At 40.2% G+C, this 19243-nt stretch overlaps 1 protein-coding gene across 2 annotated transcripts in view; it reads left to right on the top strand.

Moving 5' to 3' along the window:
* Nucleotides 1-1147: 1147 nt before the first annotated feature.
* arhgap29a (Rho GTPase activating protein 29a) overlaps nt 1148-19243 on the top strand; it is an 87035-nt gene continuing 68939 nt past the window's right edge. For both annotated transcript variants that reach the window (XM_072679264.1, XM_072679263.1), the window contains exons 1-2: nt 1148-1239; nt 3940-4350. In XM_072679264.1, the coding sequence (XP_072535365.1) occupies nt 4047-4350 (304 nt within the window). In that variant the 5' untranslated portion in view covers nt 1148-1239; nt 3940-4046. The remainder of the gene's footprint in view (nt 1240-3939; nt 4351-19243) is intronic.

The following is a 19243-nucleotide window of genomic DNA, read 5'->3' as shown; positions in this document are numbered from 1 at the left end:
TTACTGCATATGTGCAATATTTGACTGCATTATAATTTTTACTAACTTTACATTTTACTGCATATGTCCAATATTTTACTGCATTATAGTTTCACATATTTTACTGTATATTTGCAATATTTTACTGCATTATAATTTTACTAACTTTACATTTTACTGCATATGTGCAATATTTTACTGCATTATACTTTTACTAACTTTACATTTTACTGCATATGTGCAATATTTTACTGTATATTTGCTATATTTTACTGCATTATAATTTTACTAATTTTACATTTTATCTCATATGTCCAATATTTTACTGCACTATAGTTTCACATATTTTACTGTATATTTGCAATATTTTACTGTATTATAATTTTACTAACTTTACATGTTACTGTATATGTGCAATATTTTACTACATTATAATTTTTACTAACTTTACATTGTACTGCATATGTGCAATATTTTACTGCATTATAGTTTCACATATTTTACTGTATATTTGCAATATTTTACTGTATTATAATTTTACTAACTTTACATTTTACTGCATATGTGCAATATTTTACTGCATTATAATTTTTTACTAACTTTACATTTTACTGCATATGTGCAATATTTTACTGCATTATAATTTTTACTAACTTTACATTTTACTGCATATGTGCAATATTTTACTGTATATTTGCAATATTTTACTGCATTATAATTTTACTAACTTTACATTTTACTGCATATGTGCAATATTTTACTGCATTATACTATAATTTTCCATTTTGACATATATTTACAATATTTCCTTTACTTTGTTTACTTCTTTCTTTATTTAATAACAGTATATGATAGTTTTTTAAGTCTGTAAAAATAACTAGCCTTGTTTCACTGCTTCCACAAAACACTTCTCCTCTGGGATCAATGAAGTCAGACTTTACTCTGCTGCATTTCTCCACAGCTCTCTACCAAAGTCAACAAACTCGACTCACAGAGGCTTATCAGACTACCTGTGGTGGTGGTGGGTGGGGGGGTTATTGTTAAACTCCGCCTTGTTTGAGCCCATGCAGCCAATCATAAGTCGCCTCAAGGTCCAATCACGCTGCAGGAGGCGTGGCCTTATTCGGAGCGAGCATGCTGCGATTTCGAGCCTCTACTCGGAGAGAGAGAGAGGGTGGGAAGGAGAGAGAGGGTAGTGGGACCATCGTTTAGGACTTTCAGGGGTTCGGGATTACTCGAGTGCGGAATGCTGATCAGTAGGTGAGTAACGGTTTCCTGGAAAGCTGAGGGAATATTTCGGGAGCAAAACCTGGAATTGTATATACATTAAAAGTGGTCAGGGTTTACTGTGATCTGGTCAAGGATGGGCAGAAGAGTGGTCAAAACTGCCCTTTATTGATTGTTAACGTCTTTTGATGGGACACCCTACTGGGACTGGGGCTTTGTTGGCAACATGTGGTGGTGTTTACATTGATAATGGGTGTTAATGTGGATTTAAAGACATACACAGGTCACTTTAGGTCAGCACAAGTCAGGGAGATTACATTGTTTTCATATTTGCCAGCTTGTTATGGGAACTCTCCGTTCCACCTTAAATGGTGCAGCAGTTACATTCTGGCGCCTGAGGCGCCAGAATGTAACTGCTGCACCATTTAAGGTGGAACGGAGAGTTCCCATAAGAAGCCTCACATACTCAAACACAGGGTGTAAAACTGAGTCCAGGGGCTTGAATGAAGCCCCCAGTATCTCTAACCACATGCCCCTTCCTGCATGTCGTCCAGTGTTATTGTTTTGATAAGACCCAGGTTTATTGAGGAAGAAGAGGAAGTGCTGAAGTCTTCATCTCGCCCTCTAAAACTTCCTCATAGATAAAGAGAACACCCTGCAGATACCATGTGTGTCCAAAAGTATCTGGACTGGTCTTCTAATTGGTGGTTTTGTAACTGATGGAAGAACTGATGGAACTCATTCATTAAGTAATGCTCTTGTGAGGCCGAATGCAAGCAAAGCTTCCTCACAGCAGTTGCTCCAAGGTGTAGTGTAAGGCCTTCACAGAGGAATAGGGGCTGCTGCTGCTGCAAAGGTGGGCAAACTCTGTGGTGATATCCTTGATTTCACGGGAAACACTGGGCAAGCAGGTGTCTGCAGACTTTTGGACACAATATAATGAAGCATTTATGTAGGTGTAATGCAGTGTTTTTATATGAGGACTAGATCTCAGTTCCATTACTAGGAGAGCTATGGTTTAGGGCTGTAGGTGGTGTATATAGTTATGGTATAGATGGTGTGTGGTATAGAGCTGTAGGTGGTGTATATAGGTACGGTATAGAGCTGTAGATGGAGTATATAGGTGTGGTATAGAGCTGTAGATGGAGTATATAGGTGTGGTATAGAGCTGTAGATGGAGTATATAGGTATGGGATAGAACTGTAGATGATGTATATAGGTATGGTATAGAGCTGTAGATGGAGTATATAGGTGTGGTATAGAGCTGTAGATGGAGTATATAGGTGTGGTATAGAGCTGTAGATGGAGTATATAGGTATGGTATAGAGCTGTAGATGGAGTATATAGGTGTGGTATAGAGCTGTAGGTGGTGTATATAGGTACGGTATAGAGCTGTATATAGGTATGGGATAGAACTGTAGATGATGTATATAGGTATGGTATAGAGCTGTAGATGGAGTATATAGGTGTGGTATAGAGCTGTAGATGGAGTATATAGGTGTGGTATAGAACTGTAGATGATGTATATAGGTATGGTATAGAGCTGTAGATGGAGTATATAGGTGTGGTATAGAGCTGTAGATGGTGTAGATGGTGTATATAGGTGTGGTATAGAACTGTAGATGATGTATATAGGTATGGTATAGAGCTGTAGATGGAGTATATAGGTGTGGTATAGAGCTGTAGATGGAGTATATAGGTGTGGTATAGAACTGTAGATGATGTATATAGGTATGGTATAGAGCTGTAGATGGAGTATATAGGTGTGGTATAGAGCTGTAGATGGTGTAGATGGTGTATATAGGTGTGGTATAGAGCTGTAGATGGTGTAGATGGTGTATATAGGTGTGGTATAGAGCTGTAGATGGTGTATATAGGTGTGGTATAGAGCTGTAGATGGTGTATATAGGTGTGGTATAGAGCTGTAGATGGTGTAGATGGTGTATATAGGTGTGGTATAGAGCTGTAGATGGTGTATATAGGTGTGGTATAGAGCTGTAGATGGTGTATATAGGTGTGGTATAGAGCTGTAGATGGTGTAGATGGTGTATATAGGTGTGGTATAGAGCTGTAGATGGTGTATATAGGTGTGGTATAGAGCTGTAGATGGTGTATATAGGTGTGGTATAGAGCTGTAGATGGTGTATATAGGTGTGGTATAGAGCTGTAGATGGTGTATATAGGTGTGGTATAGAGCTGTAGATGGTGTAGATGGTGTATATAGGTGTGGTATAGAGCTGTAGATGGTGTATATAGGTGTGGTATAGAGCTGTAGATGGTGTATATAGGTGTGGTATAGAGCTGTAGATGGTGTAGATGGTGTATATAGGTGTGGTATAGAGCTGTAGATGGTGTATATAGGTGTGGTATAGAGCTGTAGATGGTGTATATAGGTGTGGTATAGAGCTGTAGATGGTGTATATAGGTGTGGTATAGAGCTGTAGATGGTGTATATAGGTGTGGTATAGAGCTGTAGATGGTGTATATAGGTGTGGTATAGAGCTGTAGATGGTGAGAGAAAGAAAGACGTGAGCGAGAGTGAGAGAGGCACATTGAATGAGCAAAAGGAGAGAGAGAAAGAACAATGGATAATGTGGGTGAGAGAGAGCTAGGTACAGAGAGAGAGAGAGAGAGAGAGAGTGATGGGCTGGTCTCCTCAGTTTGGCTCTCAGTGTGTGTTTACACTCCTCCTGCTTTGGGCTGCTGGTGTGTAAAGCTTTGTTGTGTGTGCAGGAGCTGCTGGCGGTGAGGTGAGGACCCCCGTTGAGCTTCAGAGGCGTGTGTGAAGATCATTCCGTGGTTTTCCGCTCCTCCGGAAGGCCGAGCTGGCTGTGGTCGGGATGTTCGGTGGCGGGATGCTGCAGCAGAGCAGTGTGGGACATAAACGCTCAGTCGGCATTGCGCGATTCTCCAACTCCCACTTTCTCCCGCTGGGCTCAGGGTCTGGCTCCGGCTCCAGGTCGGGCTCTGGCAGCTGGGCTCTGGGCCGGCCAGCTAAGAGCGGCTCGCTGAGCTCCATCAGCTCTGGCTCGGACAGCCAGGACACGGCTGGCGCAGACCCGGACTACATCATGCAGCTGGTCAGTGATGTCCGGAGATTCGCAGACGTGCTGCTTCACCTGAAGGAGGCTTTCAACTGTAAAGGTGAGTGGAGGTCTGCGGCTTTTGGAGGGAGAGGATTGTGTGAAGGGGTGAAACTGCAGGTTTTCATGACATGGGGCTGGACTGGGGGGCGTCCAGGAGAACCTTGGAGGAGCCGAGCTCTGTTCTTCAGACTAGCTCACCGACAAGATCTCACTACTTTCTTCAGAATGAGAAGCTCTTGGATTTATGTTCACCTGCATCTGTTCTGATGGATCTGGAGCTTCTACTGTAAACAGCGTACAGTAGATGGATAGGTAGACATGCACACACTGTAAATAGACTGTAATCACTATCAGCTGCATGCTTATTTTACAGGTGATTACTGTAGACAGCCGTTTCACTGACCCCCAGAACATACTGTACAGTTTTTTTCTGTTGTTTACTTCACTGCTTACCTTAAAAAGGCAAGACCAGGTGCCTCCAAGTGGCCCGACTGCCCAGGAAGTCACAGGAGATCATGAGTTTGAACTCTGGTGGTGCCACAACTGGCCAGCCAAAGAGATTCAAATGCCTGGTGGCAATGTGTGGTGGAATAATGTCCGGCTGGTGGGGAAATTGGGTGAAATTAAGATGGATACATTGTATATATTTTTTTTTATAAAATTGAGCTTCAGAGTTAAAAAATGTGAGATTGAAGGACTAAACTGAGAGCTTTGAGTTGACTGAACTCTCAATGCTCAGTTATATAATTCAAATATAATACAGTTGAATTCACTCTACGTTTCCTACGTCTTGTATTTCTGTGCACCATAGTCCACCATAATTATGTAATATATTGATATACATTGCATGTAGCTCAAAGTGCTCCACAGCATAAGGTAATAAAAAACATGATTAACAATAAAACACCACGACAAAGACAAAATAACGTAAATGTAAAATATACCAAAAATGAAAAAAATAAATAAATAAATAAATAAAAACAAATATTAAGATTGTAATAAAAAAACTAAAATTATTAAATATATACATTATTTAAATTATTAAAATAATTATTATTGTTATTATTATTATTATATTATTATTATTATTATAACTATTTAAATACAAAAAATTATATTAAAGTATAAAATACAAAAAACAGATGGAAAAAAATGAAATAGGTAAAAAATATATAAGCATGAAATATTGTGACTTAAACTAAATAAAATTATAAACTTTAGATAATAAAATTCTATAAAAACACCAGTCTAAGTAAATATGTTTTTTTTTTAAAGCTGGTTCTGGTGGGTTCCTGACAGTCAGTACAGGGTCCCAGAGTTTTGTTTTGTAGTGGCCGTGTCCTCGGACAGTTTCACACCGTCCCATCCCTCCCGGCCTGTCCATGTCCTAACGGTCCTAGCGGTCCTAACATCTAAAGGAATCTGTTCCTTTGTTAGTTGGGTCAGGCACGGGTCTTACTCTTTACCCTCCAGTGTTCAGTCAGTTCATTGTGTTTGGGCTTTCAGACAGAGGTCAGATCTCTCTCACCATGCTGGAGGTGTTTGTCCTCGGCTGCTCGTTCACTAACCTGGCCTTATCTCCCTCTCTCTCTCCTCTGGCCTTCTCTTTGGTGGCCCAGCTTCAGATCCCCAGTCGATCACCCACTGCAGTCCCTTATCCTGATCTCCTGGCCACGTTGTTGCTATTTTCCAATGGGAACATCGTTACTCTCCAGCAGAAATGCGGCAGGCATGGCTCCCTCGGGGGGCGTGGGGGGGAAGGTGGGGTGGGGGGTGGGTTAGGGTCTGTAAGTTGTTGATGCTCTTGAGTGCTCTTTGGGGTGACTGCATTTTGAAGAGAGAGAGAGAGAGAGAGAGAGGACAACGCTTCCAAATCCGTCCTCCCATATCCACGCAGCAGCTCCATATAAAGCTATGGGATAATCCCGGCTTGTGAGTGGATTTTGGTATTGTGAGGAAATACTGTGGGTAAAAGGGCAAGGGAAGCATCTGATCCTGATGTTTAAATGGTGAATTCCAGTATTGTGGGACTGCTGAGGAGAGGAGAAAGGGCTTGAGAATAGTACATTACTCCATAATTAAATGGCTTTTTTCCTCGCCGCTCCTTTTTTTCAAATCTTAAGCGGAGCGTTTCAGGAACCTCTGGGGGAACGGCTTTGTAATGAAAGAGCGAGTGAAGATTAAGTGGGTGGCTGCTCTTGCGTGTGTGGTTATTGCATTCCGGGCCTTCGCGCTGTTTGGGCCGGCTTGGATCGGGCCCAGCTTTGCTAATCCTGGCTCCGTACACACGGATTCCCTTATGAAGGGCTGTAGTGGCGGTGGCCTCCCAGCAGCAGGGCCGGGGGGAATGGAGCAGCTACAGGTTCTAACATTGAAACCACCTATTTAATAGTGTGTAGATCCCAAAACTGGCATGGACTCCTCTAGGACCTCTGAAGGTGTCAGGTAGTATCTGGTATACGTCTGGTAACTTGCAAGGTGGGCCTCCATGAGAATCAGTGAGACCTGGGCATCCCATGCACCTGTCACCGGTTCACGGGTTGTCCTTCCTTTTGGATACCATGCTCACTGCATACCAGGGACACCCCACAAGACCCGAGGTGTTCTGACCCAGTTGGACCCACAACCAGTAGTAACGAAAAGTTACGCATCTATTGAACTAGCAAGCAGACATCAGCTTAGCCCCGCCCACTTACACTGAAGTCATAAGCCCAGACGGCTGTTTAAATGAGGCAAAACACAGGTCAGCCAATCAGAACACAGATCATTTACATATATCAGTCTTAATAATACAGTGACAAGAGGTTGGGCAATGCATTGTTGCTTTTTTAGGAAAATAAAAACACCCTAATGTTCTGAGTGGACCTTAAACCTAGGCCCAAATCCCACAACACTGTAAAGAGGACAAGATCCTTAAACTTTGGAGGTTCTTCCTTTTTTAACTGTGGACGAACCTCTTAAGGCGCTTTAAGGACTCTTATAGTAACCTGAAGAACCTCACAGAGTTCTTTTAGGAACCAGATTTCATACAGAGCAGTTCCAAAGTTCTTACGGGCACCTTTGAGAGCCTGTAGGTTCAGAGAGTAATCTAGAGATTCTTCAAAGAACTGCTCACCTTTTACAGTGAATGGGTTCCAGGTGTAGTTCACCTAAAAATGAATTATGACTGATTGATGTTTGTTATACTAACATATTAAAAAGTTTGGGACCTGATAAAAAGTAATAATAATAATATTATATTTTTTAATTTAAGTTTTAGAATGGTTCATTATTGTAATTATTAATTTATAATAATTATCATTTGTTATATAGGTTATTTCATACATTGAGTGCAGCTCAAGGTAATAAAAAAATTAATAAACAATGAAACGCCAAGAAAAAGAGAAAATAACATGAATGCAAAAATGTATAAATATAAAAAAATCAATAATAAAAAATAAATATATATAAAATAAAAAGCAGTAATTAAAAATGTATATATATATATAATACATATATATTAATATAAATATTACATATATAGTATATTTTAATTGAATCATTTATATCTATCTATCTATCTATATATATATATATATATATATATATATATTGAATAAAACAAAGCAAAATTATGGTATCATAAATAAAATAATGAAAAACATTTAGGTATGAAATATTGTGACATACAAATATAAAACAAATAATGCAAAAATGCAAACTATAATAATGCAATATATATATATATATATTATATATAAAATAAAAGTAATTAAAATTTATATATATAATACATACATATATATTTATATTAATATATATATATACATATATATATATTTACATTAATATATATATATATACATATATATATATATATATATATATATATATATTATATATACGATTATACATATATAAAGTTAATATTTATATATATATATATGATTTGTTTTTGTAAAGCTAGTACTGGTGGGTTCCTGACAAATATCTATCAGTAAGGGTCTTTTGGTGATCACCTTTGGTGCGTAGTGGCGGTGCCCTCAGACAATTTCACGCCGTCCCATCCCTCCTGGCCTGTCCATGTGGAGGGCCTGACGTCTGAAGGAATCTGTTCCTTTGTTAGTCGGGTCAGGCATGAGGCTTGACCCTGGCCGGACTGAAGAGTGGTTTGGAGAGCTGACCGTGTGTGACCACTGCTTTTTCCTCTTAGCTTTTTTTTCCTTCCTTCTTTCTCTGGAGCTGCGGTGAGTGTTGCTGAGGTAGCGGCGCATTCCTCTGCTCACTCCCCCAGAGCCTGGATGTTTACAAATCATGTGTCAGGCCTGCATTGCTGACATAGTTTCAGTACATAGGTTAAAGTAACCCTTCTCATATTTACAGTTTTCCAGAAGTGCATTAACGGTATTTACGGTATGTCACACAGGTAGAAGAATGTGGCGCTGTGAGTCTTGCCCAATGACTCTTACTGGTGTAAAGTGGTATTCTTACCCACCCGGGGAATCCAGACTCCAGTCTACTACAGGAAAAGCAGTGTTGAAAACATGGACCCTCTACTTCCGGCCCCTTCACATCTATAGAAATGAAGCCAAAACTGTCCCCCATGTTGTCAAATTCCCATCCAAAGGCCCTCCCCCCTTCTCCCAGACCAAGCCTCAGTGTCTCAGACCGCCTTCATTGAGCTTCCAGTTCCACTACAACTCAGCTCCTCCATGTAATGAACAGAAAGGACGCCATGCAGGTCCTGCAGACGGCCAGTCTCGTCCAGCCCAGGCTGTCAATCACTTCATCTCTAAGTCTAACCCCGCCTTCTTACGATATAGCAGAGTAAGGGTTTAAAAATTATGATTTCTGGGGGAAACTGGACCAGTATTAGCACAGGAAGAACTGGCTCCTGGAATTTGGAGTCACACAGTTTAGTGGAGGGAAATGAGGGATGGGAATTAAATTGTTATTATAGGAGTGAGTGATTATTAGTGTTTATTAACTTAATAAACTCACATAAAGTGATAAACCTGGCTCTGTCTATAACCCCCATTACCCAAAATGCTGCCAATTACGTAATAATAATAATTCATGCTCAATATGCTGCATAACAGGGTGGTAACAAAGTGTTTATTGTGCATTATTACAACAAATAATGGAATTATTAGGAATTATTACACAGCAGAGCTCCAGTTATGCACTAATACATGTATAATAATAAATAAAACTTGATGCATAGTCAATAAATCATTTGTCTGACGCTCTGAACGTAGAGTTAGGAGTCCTACCCATGGACTCTTACTGGTGTATCTTGGTGGGGTGGGCTTGTCCAGCCTGGAAGTCAAACCTCATCCCTAACATGTTGATGGGAAACTGTGTAAACCTGTTAGCACCGGCTTCGTTAGGTGACAGAAAGATGGCTGTGACTTTTTTTAATGCTTCTTCCGCATCCAGTTTAACATTTGAAGGCGACAAGCTAATGTTTAGCCTGTCTGGAGCCACGATGCACAGATCCAGTCAGTCTGTTACAGCGCTGGAGTGAGGTGGTGTACGTTACCGGTATGAATTATGTAAATGCGATATGGTAAAAGAGTAACTTGTGATTCGCAGAGCAGGACATTGTCCTCCCCTGTAATCTAGCTAATCGCAGGAAAGGGCAAATTTGGAAAACGAGGGCTAATTGGCCTGCAGGAAGAGAAACACTACACTGTACGGCGGACTGGATTACACAGTCCGGGTCTTATCGCTGATGAAATAAAGACTAATTCTGTACAGGAGGAAATCCAGCAGTGCCCTTGTGCTTCAGCTTTGTGTTGCTGGACCTCAGTTGGACCTCAAGTGAGATTAGAAGAGGTCAGGTAATTCCTAATTCTCTAAGACCTTTGACCCACTGCAGAAGATACGAAAACAGAGGGTTGGCCTGACTCAAAAACCCTGATCATAGAAATGTTAGACTTATTAGATCTGACTCCTCTCACTTTATTAATAAATGAGTTTGAAGTAAGATATTGTTCAATATTGTTATATAGAATTAAAACACACCGATCTAATGATTTACAGATCCTCGTCCATTCAGCTTACCACAGTTTAGCCCCGCCCACTCACGCTAAAGTCCTCAGAAGTGTTTGAGCTTTTATTTTTTTATTTATCATGAAAACATGAGTTATGACCGGTATCGAAAAATAAAGTACAAGAAAGCTGTATGAAACTTTTCATAACTGTAAAATACAGTTTATATATTTTAATTCTTTAATATTGTAATTCTTTCCTCTACTTCTATATATTACTGTATATACGTTTTATTCTTAGATATTGTATATCTTGTCTTATTCATATTCATCATTATCTAATATTTTTCTCTATATTGCTTTACATGATATCAGAAAGTTGTGCACTAGTTGTTCAGAACTGTGACAAATGAACTATTTGTTTTAGATTCATAGTGGATACTGAATCATTCATAATAGATGCTGAATATTTCATAGTAAATCGTGGATTTGGAATAATTCATGGGAGGTACTGAATAATTAATATGTTTTGAATCATTTATAGTGGATACCAAATAGTTCATAAAAGATTCTGAAGGATTTGTAGTAGAGACTAAGAATTCATTGTACTGAAAAATGTATAATTCTGAGTAATTCATAGTGAATGCTGAATAGTTTATTATAGATATCGAACAATTCATAGTAGATACTGAATAATCCATAGTAGATACTAAATAATTCATAATAGATAATGAATAATTCATAATAGATAATGAATAATTCATAGTGGAGACTAAATAATTCATAGTAGATATTGAATAATTCATGATATATATGGAATAATTGATAGTAGATACTGAATAATTCATAATATATACTTAATAAATCATAGTTGACACTGAATCATTCATAGTAGCTATTGAATAATTCATAGATACTGAATAATTCATAATATATAATGAATAATTTATAGTGGAGGCTGAATAATTGGTAGTAGGTACTGAATAATTCATAGTGGAGACTATTATTAATAGTACATACTGAATAATTCATAATAGATATTTAATAATCCATAATAGATACTGAATAGTTCATATTGGAGACTGAAAATTAGATTTTTTGATTGATATTTGATAATATATACTAAATATTTCATAGTAGGTACTGAATAATTGATATTAGAATTGTAGTAGTTCATGGTGGATACTGAATAATTCATATTTGATTTTAAGTAATAAAATCATATTTCATAATATATTTAATAACTTTTAATATAGAAATATGCAATATAAAAAATGCATTTTAAAAACTAGAAGGACTTCATTTCCAGTCAGATTTCAGAATTCCCTGGACGTTCGTCTTCCACATTTCAGAGCTCTGGAGAAGCAGTGCTTATTTAGTCGATGGGTATCTGGGCGCTGGGCGTTTTGGGTCACTGCACGTCTTCAAAGTGTAATGAGCTGCGGTTAACTGGGTGGGGCTTTAGAGCATGAACAACAGGCTGCCATAAATCAGAGGCTGCGCTGTGATTGGAAGTGATTTAAAGGCCTTTCAGTTTATGAGTTTATTGTCTCGCCGTGCTCAGACACAGAAGGGCTCTCTCTTCATTCCAGCCATTCAGCGCTGGGGGACCGCTATCAGCTGCCCCTTCTCACCAACAATGACCAATATTTACCTCAGCGCCGTGCCGCCTTAAAAACAGCTGCAGTATTCAGGTTCTGGATGATTGGTCAAGATGCTCCAAGCACACAGCGAAAGATGAGAACGCTAAATGGTCATAAGTTTTTGGACACCTGCTCCTCCAGCGCTTCTTCTGCAATCAAGGATATTAACACTGAGCCTCCACTCTTCTTTGCTGTGAGGAGGATTTGATTGCATTCATCCTCGCAACAGCTTCAGTGAGGTTCGGCCATTTCAACTCACTTAAGCTGCATCCCTCCACAGAACTGCACAGCCCAATTCTGAGGGGCTTGAGACCCCTCTAGAACATGCTTGGCATTAGACATGGTGGCCGAGCTGGTGGAGCGTCCCGTTCAATCGGTCAGTGCTTTTCAGTGGAGACTGTACAAGCTGCACTAGAGGCCCTGTAGAGAGAAGTACTGCCAATAGAATAGGACTCTCTGCAGGAGCAGATGAATAAACATGACCCTATTGGCACCATGCTGCCTAATGAGGCCAGGCGTGGGCTAGTAGAGGGGTATAAAGCCCCCCAACATTGAGCTGTGGAATGATGGATGGTGGAGCCCCATCCTGAGTTGGGATGAGGTTTGTTTGGCGATCATCCTATATGACAGTTACTCCAACAAGAGCAGGATAACTCTTTAAAAAAAAAACAAAGAATAAGCAGGTGTCCCAATACTTTTGTCCATGTAGTGTCTGTACACAGTCCCGGTCATTGCAGCCCTGGTTCAGTATCCTTCTTCTATCCTTCTTCTAGCACAACTGGCAGGATTTGGCCTGAGGCTGATTTTCCCATATAAGAATAGCAGTGAGCTCGAGCTCGGTCCCCTGAGAGTTACAGGCAGCTCCAATGAGCCTGCATTGTTTTTCCAACTGTGTTTTTTTTCCCTTGAAGTTCTGCAGGTCACCTTAAATGGCAGTTATTTCTTACCGCTCTCACTGAGCTGACCTTAAAGGGATGCCGGAGACGGAGAGGGCTTTTTTACGAGCCGCTCCGAAACCCCTTAGTTTTATCGATTTCTCGAACAGATGCTTTCTGTCTCACTGCGGTTCCCACTGACCTGCTAACACCGGCGAAGCGTCTTCCTTAATGATGTCCTCGCAGTGTGTAACGGTTGGGAGGTGGGTGGGTTGAATGTGCAGAAAGGTCGTGACCCTCCCCAGCGCTGGCTCGTCAGGGACATGCTGATAATTGGTTCGGATTATTTTGGGGTCCGCCCTGGCCTGGGACCCAGCGGGCACTGTGGAGTCTGAACACGCTCGAAGGTCAGTTTTACAGTGCGTTTGAGGTGATGGGGTGTGTTGACTTACATTTGGCACTAATGATTGATGTACGGCATGTAGAAATGATGGACACACCTGAATCCGGTAAATCCAGGGCCGCAGTTTGTCTGTTGCTGTTGCTGTTGCTGTCTGTTGTCAAGAAATGATAGCAAGATTCATGTAATCAGAATAGAGCTGGACAATATATCAGTTCTGCATCATCATCACAGTGCACACATGTGCAGTGGTCATGCTACAACTTGCTACAGCTTAATACTTTGACACACTGTTCTCATTTTCCATGACAGATCTACTAGAGGCAGATTATATCGGCCCTATATCATTTATATATAATTTATATTACTCTGGCATTATTAAAATCATCTGGAGAAATCTGGTAAAAATTAGTATATTTTTAAAAATCACAATTTATATATTTATCACAGAACAAAAAAGGTTGAATGTATCACCATAACCATAACTATCCTAATTTTGAAACTTTAAATATGCAAATAAAAATTGTAAACATAAATACAATACACAAATGTTGTCAGAAAAAGGGTCCCGTAAAGGGTAGGGTCAATGGACATGCCCTCCTAAAGCTGCAGCAGTGGCCCGTATGGTCATGTTGTGTATGTCAAATGAGTTTAACATGGTGAGTGACCTACTTTCCATTTCTCAGGGGGAGGTGCATGTTTATATTTTTTTAAATAGGAAAATTCAATAATGAGCCAGGGCTTATTGAGTCAGTGGAACCTAAAGATTAATAATGAATAATATTGCCGAATAAAAGACGAAGGTGCCAAACCCAAGTGACAAACAGCTGACGAATCTTGCACTAGTGCATCTTAATAAATCAGAATATCAAGAAAAAGTTTTTTTTTCATATTTTTATTATTATATTTTATATTTATTACATGTAAAGCAACATTTCAGGCATAGTTTTTGTATTACTGGATGGCTTATTGCTAAAATAAATAAATAAATAAATAAATAAATAATTGGCAGAATATTTAATTAATTTAATTAATATTTAACTAATCAGTATCGACATGAAAACCAAAAAATGCTTAAATTAGGTCACTTTAAATGTAATTAATATAAAATATATGACAGTTTACCTTTTTGAATTAAATTATAATAACAAATGTTTTTTTTTGTTAGGATATTTTTATTCGAATTTTTGAGGTGCACTAGTAAATAAAATGTTAAATGATAAAAAAGAAAAAAATTCAAAGATTAAGTAATTCAATAATTAATTAAATATTATTTAATGAATTATTGAATTGTTAATATACAATTAATATATTCATATATATGAAATAATTATTGTTTATTCAAATAAAAAATATATATATATACTGTGTTTATATAGGAGACTCATTTTACCAGCATTGTGAATTTCACTAGCAACAATAAGTGGCAAATAAATGTCTGTATTACCCTATTAAAACACCAGCTGTGAGAGAGAGAGAGAGAGAGAGAGAGAGAGAGGCAGCCTCACTGTGCCTCAGCTTATAAGGACAAACTCCACAGCGGTTTTCCTCCCACTTCTCCATAGAAACAGCTCAGACTCGGGTCCCCCTCTGCGCTGCAGTTTGTAGATGTTTTGGTGGAACACGTTTCTCTGCTTTCCTCATCACCATTTTCCTCAATCCCTCAGCTTGCCCTGGGAAAGGGTTCCAAAAAAGGGACAAACACAGCAGCGGCAGCGGTGATGTGGGTGAAGGCAGCAGGCAGAGGGTTCAAAACCCCGAATCTAGTCCGTATTTATGGATAGCAGTGTCCCTATAGGGTTCTACATAGTACTAATAAAGCAATTTGGCTCATGATGATAGTGGAACCCTTTTTGGTTCTATAGGAACATCTACATCTTCTAAAGTGAAGAACTCTGACGTATCAGACAGTCCAGTGGTTCTATAAGTCATTACTGTATATGGAAGCATTCGTTTTACTCAGGAACCCTTGAGTCAGACCCAGGCCATGGGATAGTCCAGCAGGACAGTGAGTCACGGTGCATGGCCGGTGTGCAAAATAAGCATAATATCATACAACTGATATAATCATAATAGAGAACAGTAATACTAATGAAAGTAGTGATGGTTAAAGGTGGTAATAATGATAGTAGTAGCAAATGGAGTCCATTGGAGTCAACTTAGCAGTAGCAGGAGGGTGGGCAGCTGGTCTGATGCGGGTAGCAGGGAAGCCCAGCGATCAGTCCTCCATCAGAATCAGGCCGGACAGGTGGGCGGTCATTAACTCGGAGAAGGTAAAGATATAATCAGAAGGTGGCCGTCGACTCGGGTAGATCTGAACTGAAAGGAGAGAGCCAGAAGGTAACACAGACACGGCAGCGCGCAGAAACACTGGGGTCCATCCACTCCACCGTCCACAAACCTGAGTGATTGTGTGCGAGCGGCGGGAAAGTCATTAGCGGTACATGCTAAAGACATGCCAATACATTTATTATTTATTATTATTTATTAGATCGCCAATTACCCAACCCGTATGTACCCCCCGCCCAACACACGCCCCCTCCGACACGTGCCCAGCCAGCCATACCTCTTTTTCTAACCGCGGGGGATGCAACATCACCAGGCAACCAGTGCGCCTGGAGGGAAGCGTCGTATACCCGGCTCTGACACACCGGCCCACAGATGCCAGTGACGGCCAGTGCCACGCTAGTGTGATGTGGGGAGACAGGGCCATCTACCCACCCTAGAGAGAGCAAGGTCAATTGTGTGCTCTCTGGGGCCCACCCAGGGCCCCCTGCTAACTGATAATATTAACCGTATGTCTTAGGGACCTTTTTGTCTGCCCTGGATAAGGAAAGCAGACAAAGGCCATCTATCTAAATGCAAACAAGTCCACAGCGCTGGTTCTGGTGCTGGACAGTGTTGGTTCTGGTGCTGCCCAGGACAGATTAGGTAGCTCACTGGTGGACGTCCATCACTCAGACGTGTTGTGAAAGCTCGTCTGCATTTTTCTCCTGGAGCCGGTCGCTCTTGAGCGCTTCTCTTAGCAGTGTGAGTGTGTGTGTGTGTGTGTGTGTGTGTGTGAGAGAGAGAGAGAGAGAGAGAGAGAGAGAGCAGAGGGATGTTTATGAGCGAATCCCACGGGTTCCTAAACAATCCCAGCAGCCCCTGAGAGAGCAGAGCGCTAAATAATCAAACCTTCACTCAAAATCTGTCCGTTTCTCAGGCCTGTGCCGGACACTGGGAGCCTTTTCCAGTTAACCCTCAGATGTCAAAACGTGACCCTGACGTTTTGCCCTTCGTTAAGGTCCCACTTTGTATTACATGTCGTTAATAACTGTGTAATTACGCATTAATAACCTGTGTTATAACAGTCTACAGTGTTATCCACTACTACAGTGTTTTGAGAGACTAGGACGACCGAAGACCAGCGTTTGTTTTAGCCGTGTTAGCTTAGCGTCTTCTGATACACTGTATGTCCAAAAGTTTGTGGACACCTCTTCTAATGAATGCATTTAGCAACGTTTTAGCAACACACACACGGCTTGTCTGGTCCCTGTAGAGAAGCAGAAGTACTGGCAATAGAATAGGACATGAAGCATGACCCTATTGGCTCCATGCTGCCTAATAATGCCAGGCGTGGGCTATAGAGGGGTATAAAGCCCTCCAGCATTGAGGAGCTGTGGAGCAGTGGAAGAACTGTGTTCTCTGGAATGATGATGGTGGAGGAGCTCCATCCAGTACTTTTGGGGTGGTTCTGACCTCACTACTGGTCTTGTCACTGAATGCAATCAAATCCTCACAGCAATGCTCCTAAAATCTAAAATATGGTGGAAAGCCTTCTTCTCTGGACAGTTTTAATTTCCTTGATTTCAGAAGAAAGCATGAATAAACAGGTGTCCCAATACTTTTGTCCATATATAAAAAATAAATAAAAGCTCCAGCCGGGAATAGCAGCTTTTTTAATACACTTCAATTCAGAAGACACAGGTGTCCCAATACTTTTGTCAATATAGCGCACCTGTCTCATCGACTGAACTTGCCGTCAGTGATCAATTGTCATCATTTCAAGCAAATAAACGACGTATCGAAGGGCAGGAGCCTGAGTCTGTCCGTATTTCGAGCTCCTCTGTTGGTCAGAGTGCAGGTGCTGTTGGCGGAGGTCGGCTCCAGCCCGCGGGACCTTGAGGACGGTGTACTTTTAACCTGCTGTATCAATATTGACCCTCTCTGGGTGACGGGCAGTGCCGTGGGCCTGGGCTAATCGCTCTGATAGAGGTGGGAAAAGCGCTGCTCTCCTCCTCACACACACGGCCTGTTTCTGTCCTCCCATCCCCCTCTCTCTCCATCTCTCTCTCGCCCTGTCTCTCTCTCTCTCTCACTCTCGCATAGCCCACATTCCTGCGGAACAAACGCTCACTTGTTGCTTTAGACCTCCACACACACACACACACACACACACACACACACACACACACACACACACACACACAACTACATACACACCAGCAACTGAGCCAGTCTGGACACACGGGCTAAAAATGATAAAAGGGGAGACCTTGTTGGCAGTGAACACATGAGAAACGTGGTGTTTGTTAAAGCACAGGGCATTTTTATAGGCTTTGTGAATGATAGCACTGTGTGTGTGTGTGTGTGTGTGTGTGCTGGGGTGGGGGTTGTTTTAACTTTGTAGGAAAATGGTTAAAAACAAATGTTGACATGGGTCAGACTTGCTTTTACAAACTTACAGATGTTGAATTTATTTAAAACTGAAAGGACAAATATAATAATATTATTATTTAAGAATTTATTTTAGAGTTTATAATTAAATTGTTATTTTGGAGGCAATACGTTTGCGATAAGACACCGATTTTCTAGACAAAAATTTTTAAAGTTATAAAATGTAGGAAAATAATTGAAAAACAATATATATATATATGGGTCTTTTTAATCATACACCACGAGCTGTGGAGCAGTGGAAGGACTGTGTTCACTGGAATGATGGTGGTGGTGGTGGAGCTCCATCCAGTACTTTTGGGGTGGTTCTGACCTCACTACTGCTCTTGTCACTGAATGCAATCAAATCCTCACAGCAATGTTCCTAAAATCTAAAATCTAGTAGAAAGTCTTCTTCTCTGGACAGTAGAGACAGTTACTCCAACAGAAGCAGGATCAGCTCTTTTTAATACACTTAATTTCAGAAGACACAACGATTGAGTAGGTGTCCCAATACTTTTGTCAATATAGCGAATCTGTCTGATCGACTGAACTTCACGTCAGTGTATATATATAATTATATATAAAGGTATATATATATATATATATATATATATATTATTATTTTAGTAAATGGTTGGTATTACAAATTTTTTTTTTACCCGAAAGAAAAACATTAAATATTAATATTAAATGATTAGAAAATAACATTATTCTTTAAGAAACATTAAAAGTTATTTTACAAATTTGATAAATTTACATTTATTAAAAAATTCTAATTGTTCACTGAGGTTATAGAAGTACTGCCAATAGAATAGGACTCTCTGCAGGAGCAGATAAATAAACATGACCCTATTGGCTCTATGCTGCCTAATAATGCCAGGCGTGGGCTAGAGGGGGTATAAAGCCCCCCAGCATTGAGGAGCTGTGGAGCAGAAGTGTTCTCTGGAATGATGGATGGTGGTGGAGCTCCATCCAGTACTTTTGGGATGAGTTGAGGTGGAGATCATCATCCAACATCCTGACCTCACTAACGCTCTTGTCTCTGAATGCAATCAAATCCTCACAGCAATGCTCCTCCTCCAAAATCTAGTAGAAAGTCTTCTTCTCTGGACAGTAGAGACAGTTACTCCAACAGAAGCAGGATCAGCTCTTTTTAATACTCTTGATTTCAGAAGAAACAATGAATGAGCAGGTGTCCCAATACTTTTGACCCATAAAGGGTTTATGTAAGAATTGATTGACTGGTTGGGAGGTTTGCATTCGTAAGGTGAAACACAAGAAACACCCTCGTCCTTCCTGGTGCAGTGTGTGTGTGTGTGTGTGTGTGTGTGTGTGTGTGTGTGTGTGTGTGTGTTTGGGTCAA

The sequence above is a fragment of the Salminus brasiliensis genome, chromosome 5 (assembly GCF_030463535.1).
Source record: "Salminus brasiliensis chromosome 5, fSalBra1.hap2, whole genome shotgun sequence".
NCBI classification, from domain to species: Eukaryota; Metazoa; Chordata; class Actinopteri; order Characiformes; family Bryconidae; genus Salminus; species Salminus brasiliensis.
The sequence above is the reverse complement of the archived record's forward strand: the minus strand, read 5'-3'. Positions and strand labels throughout refer to the sequence as shown.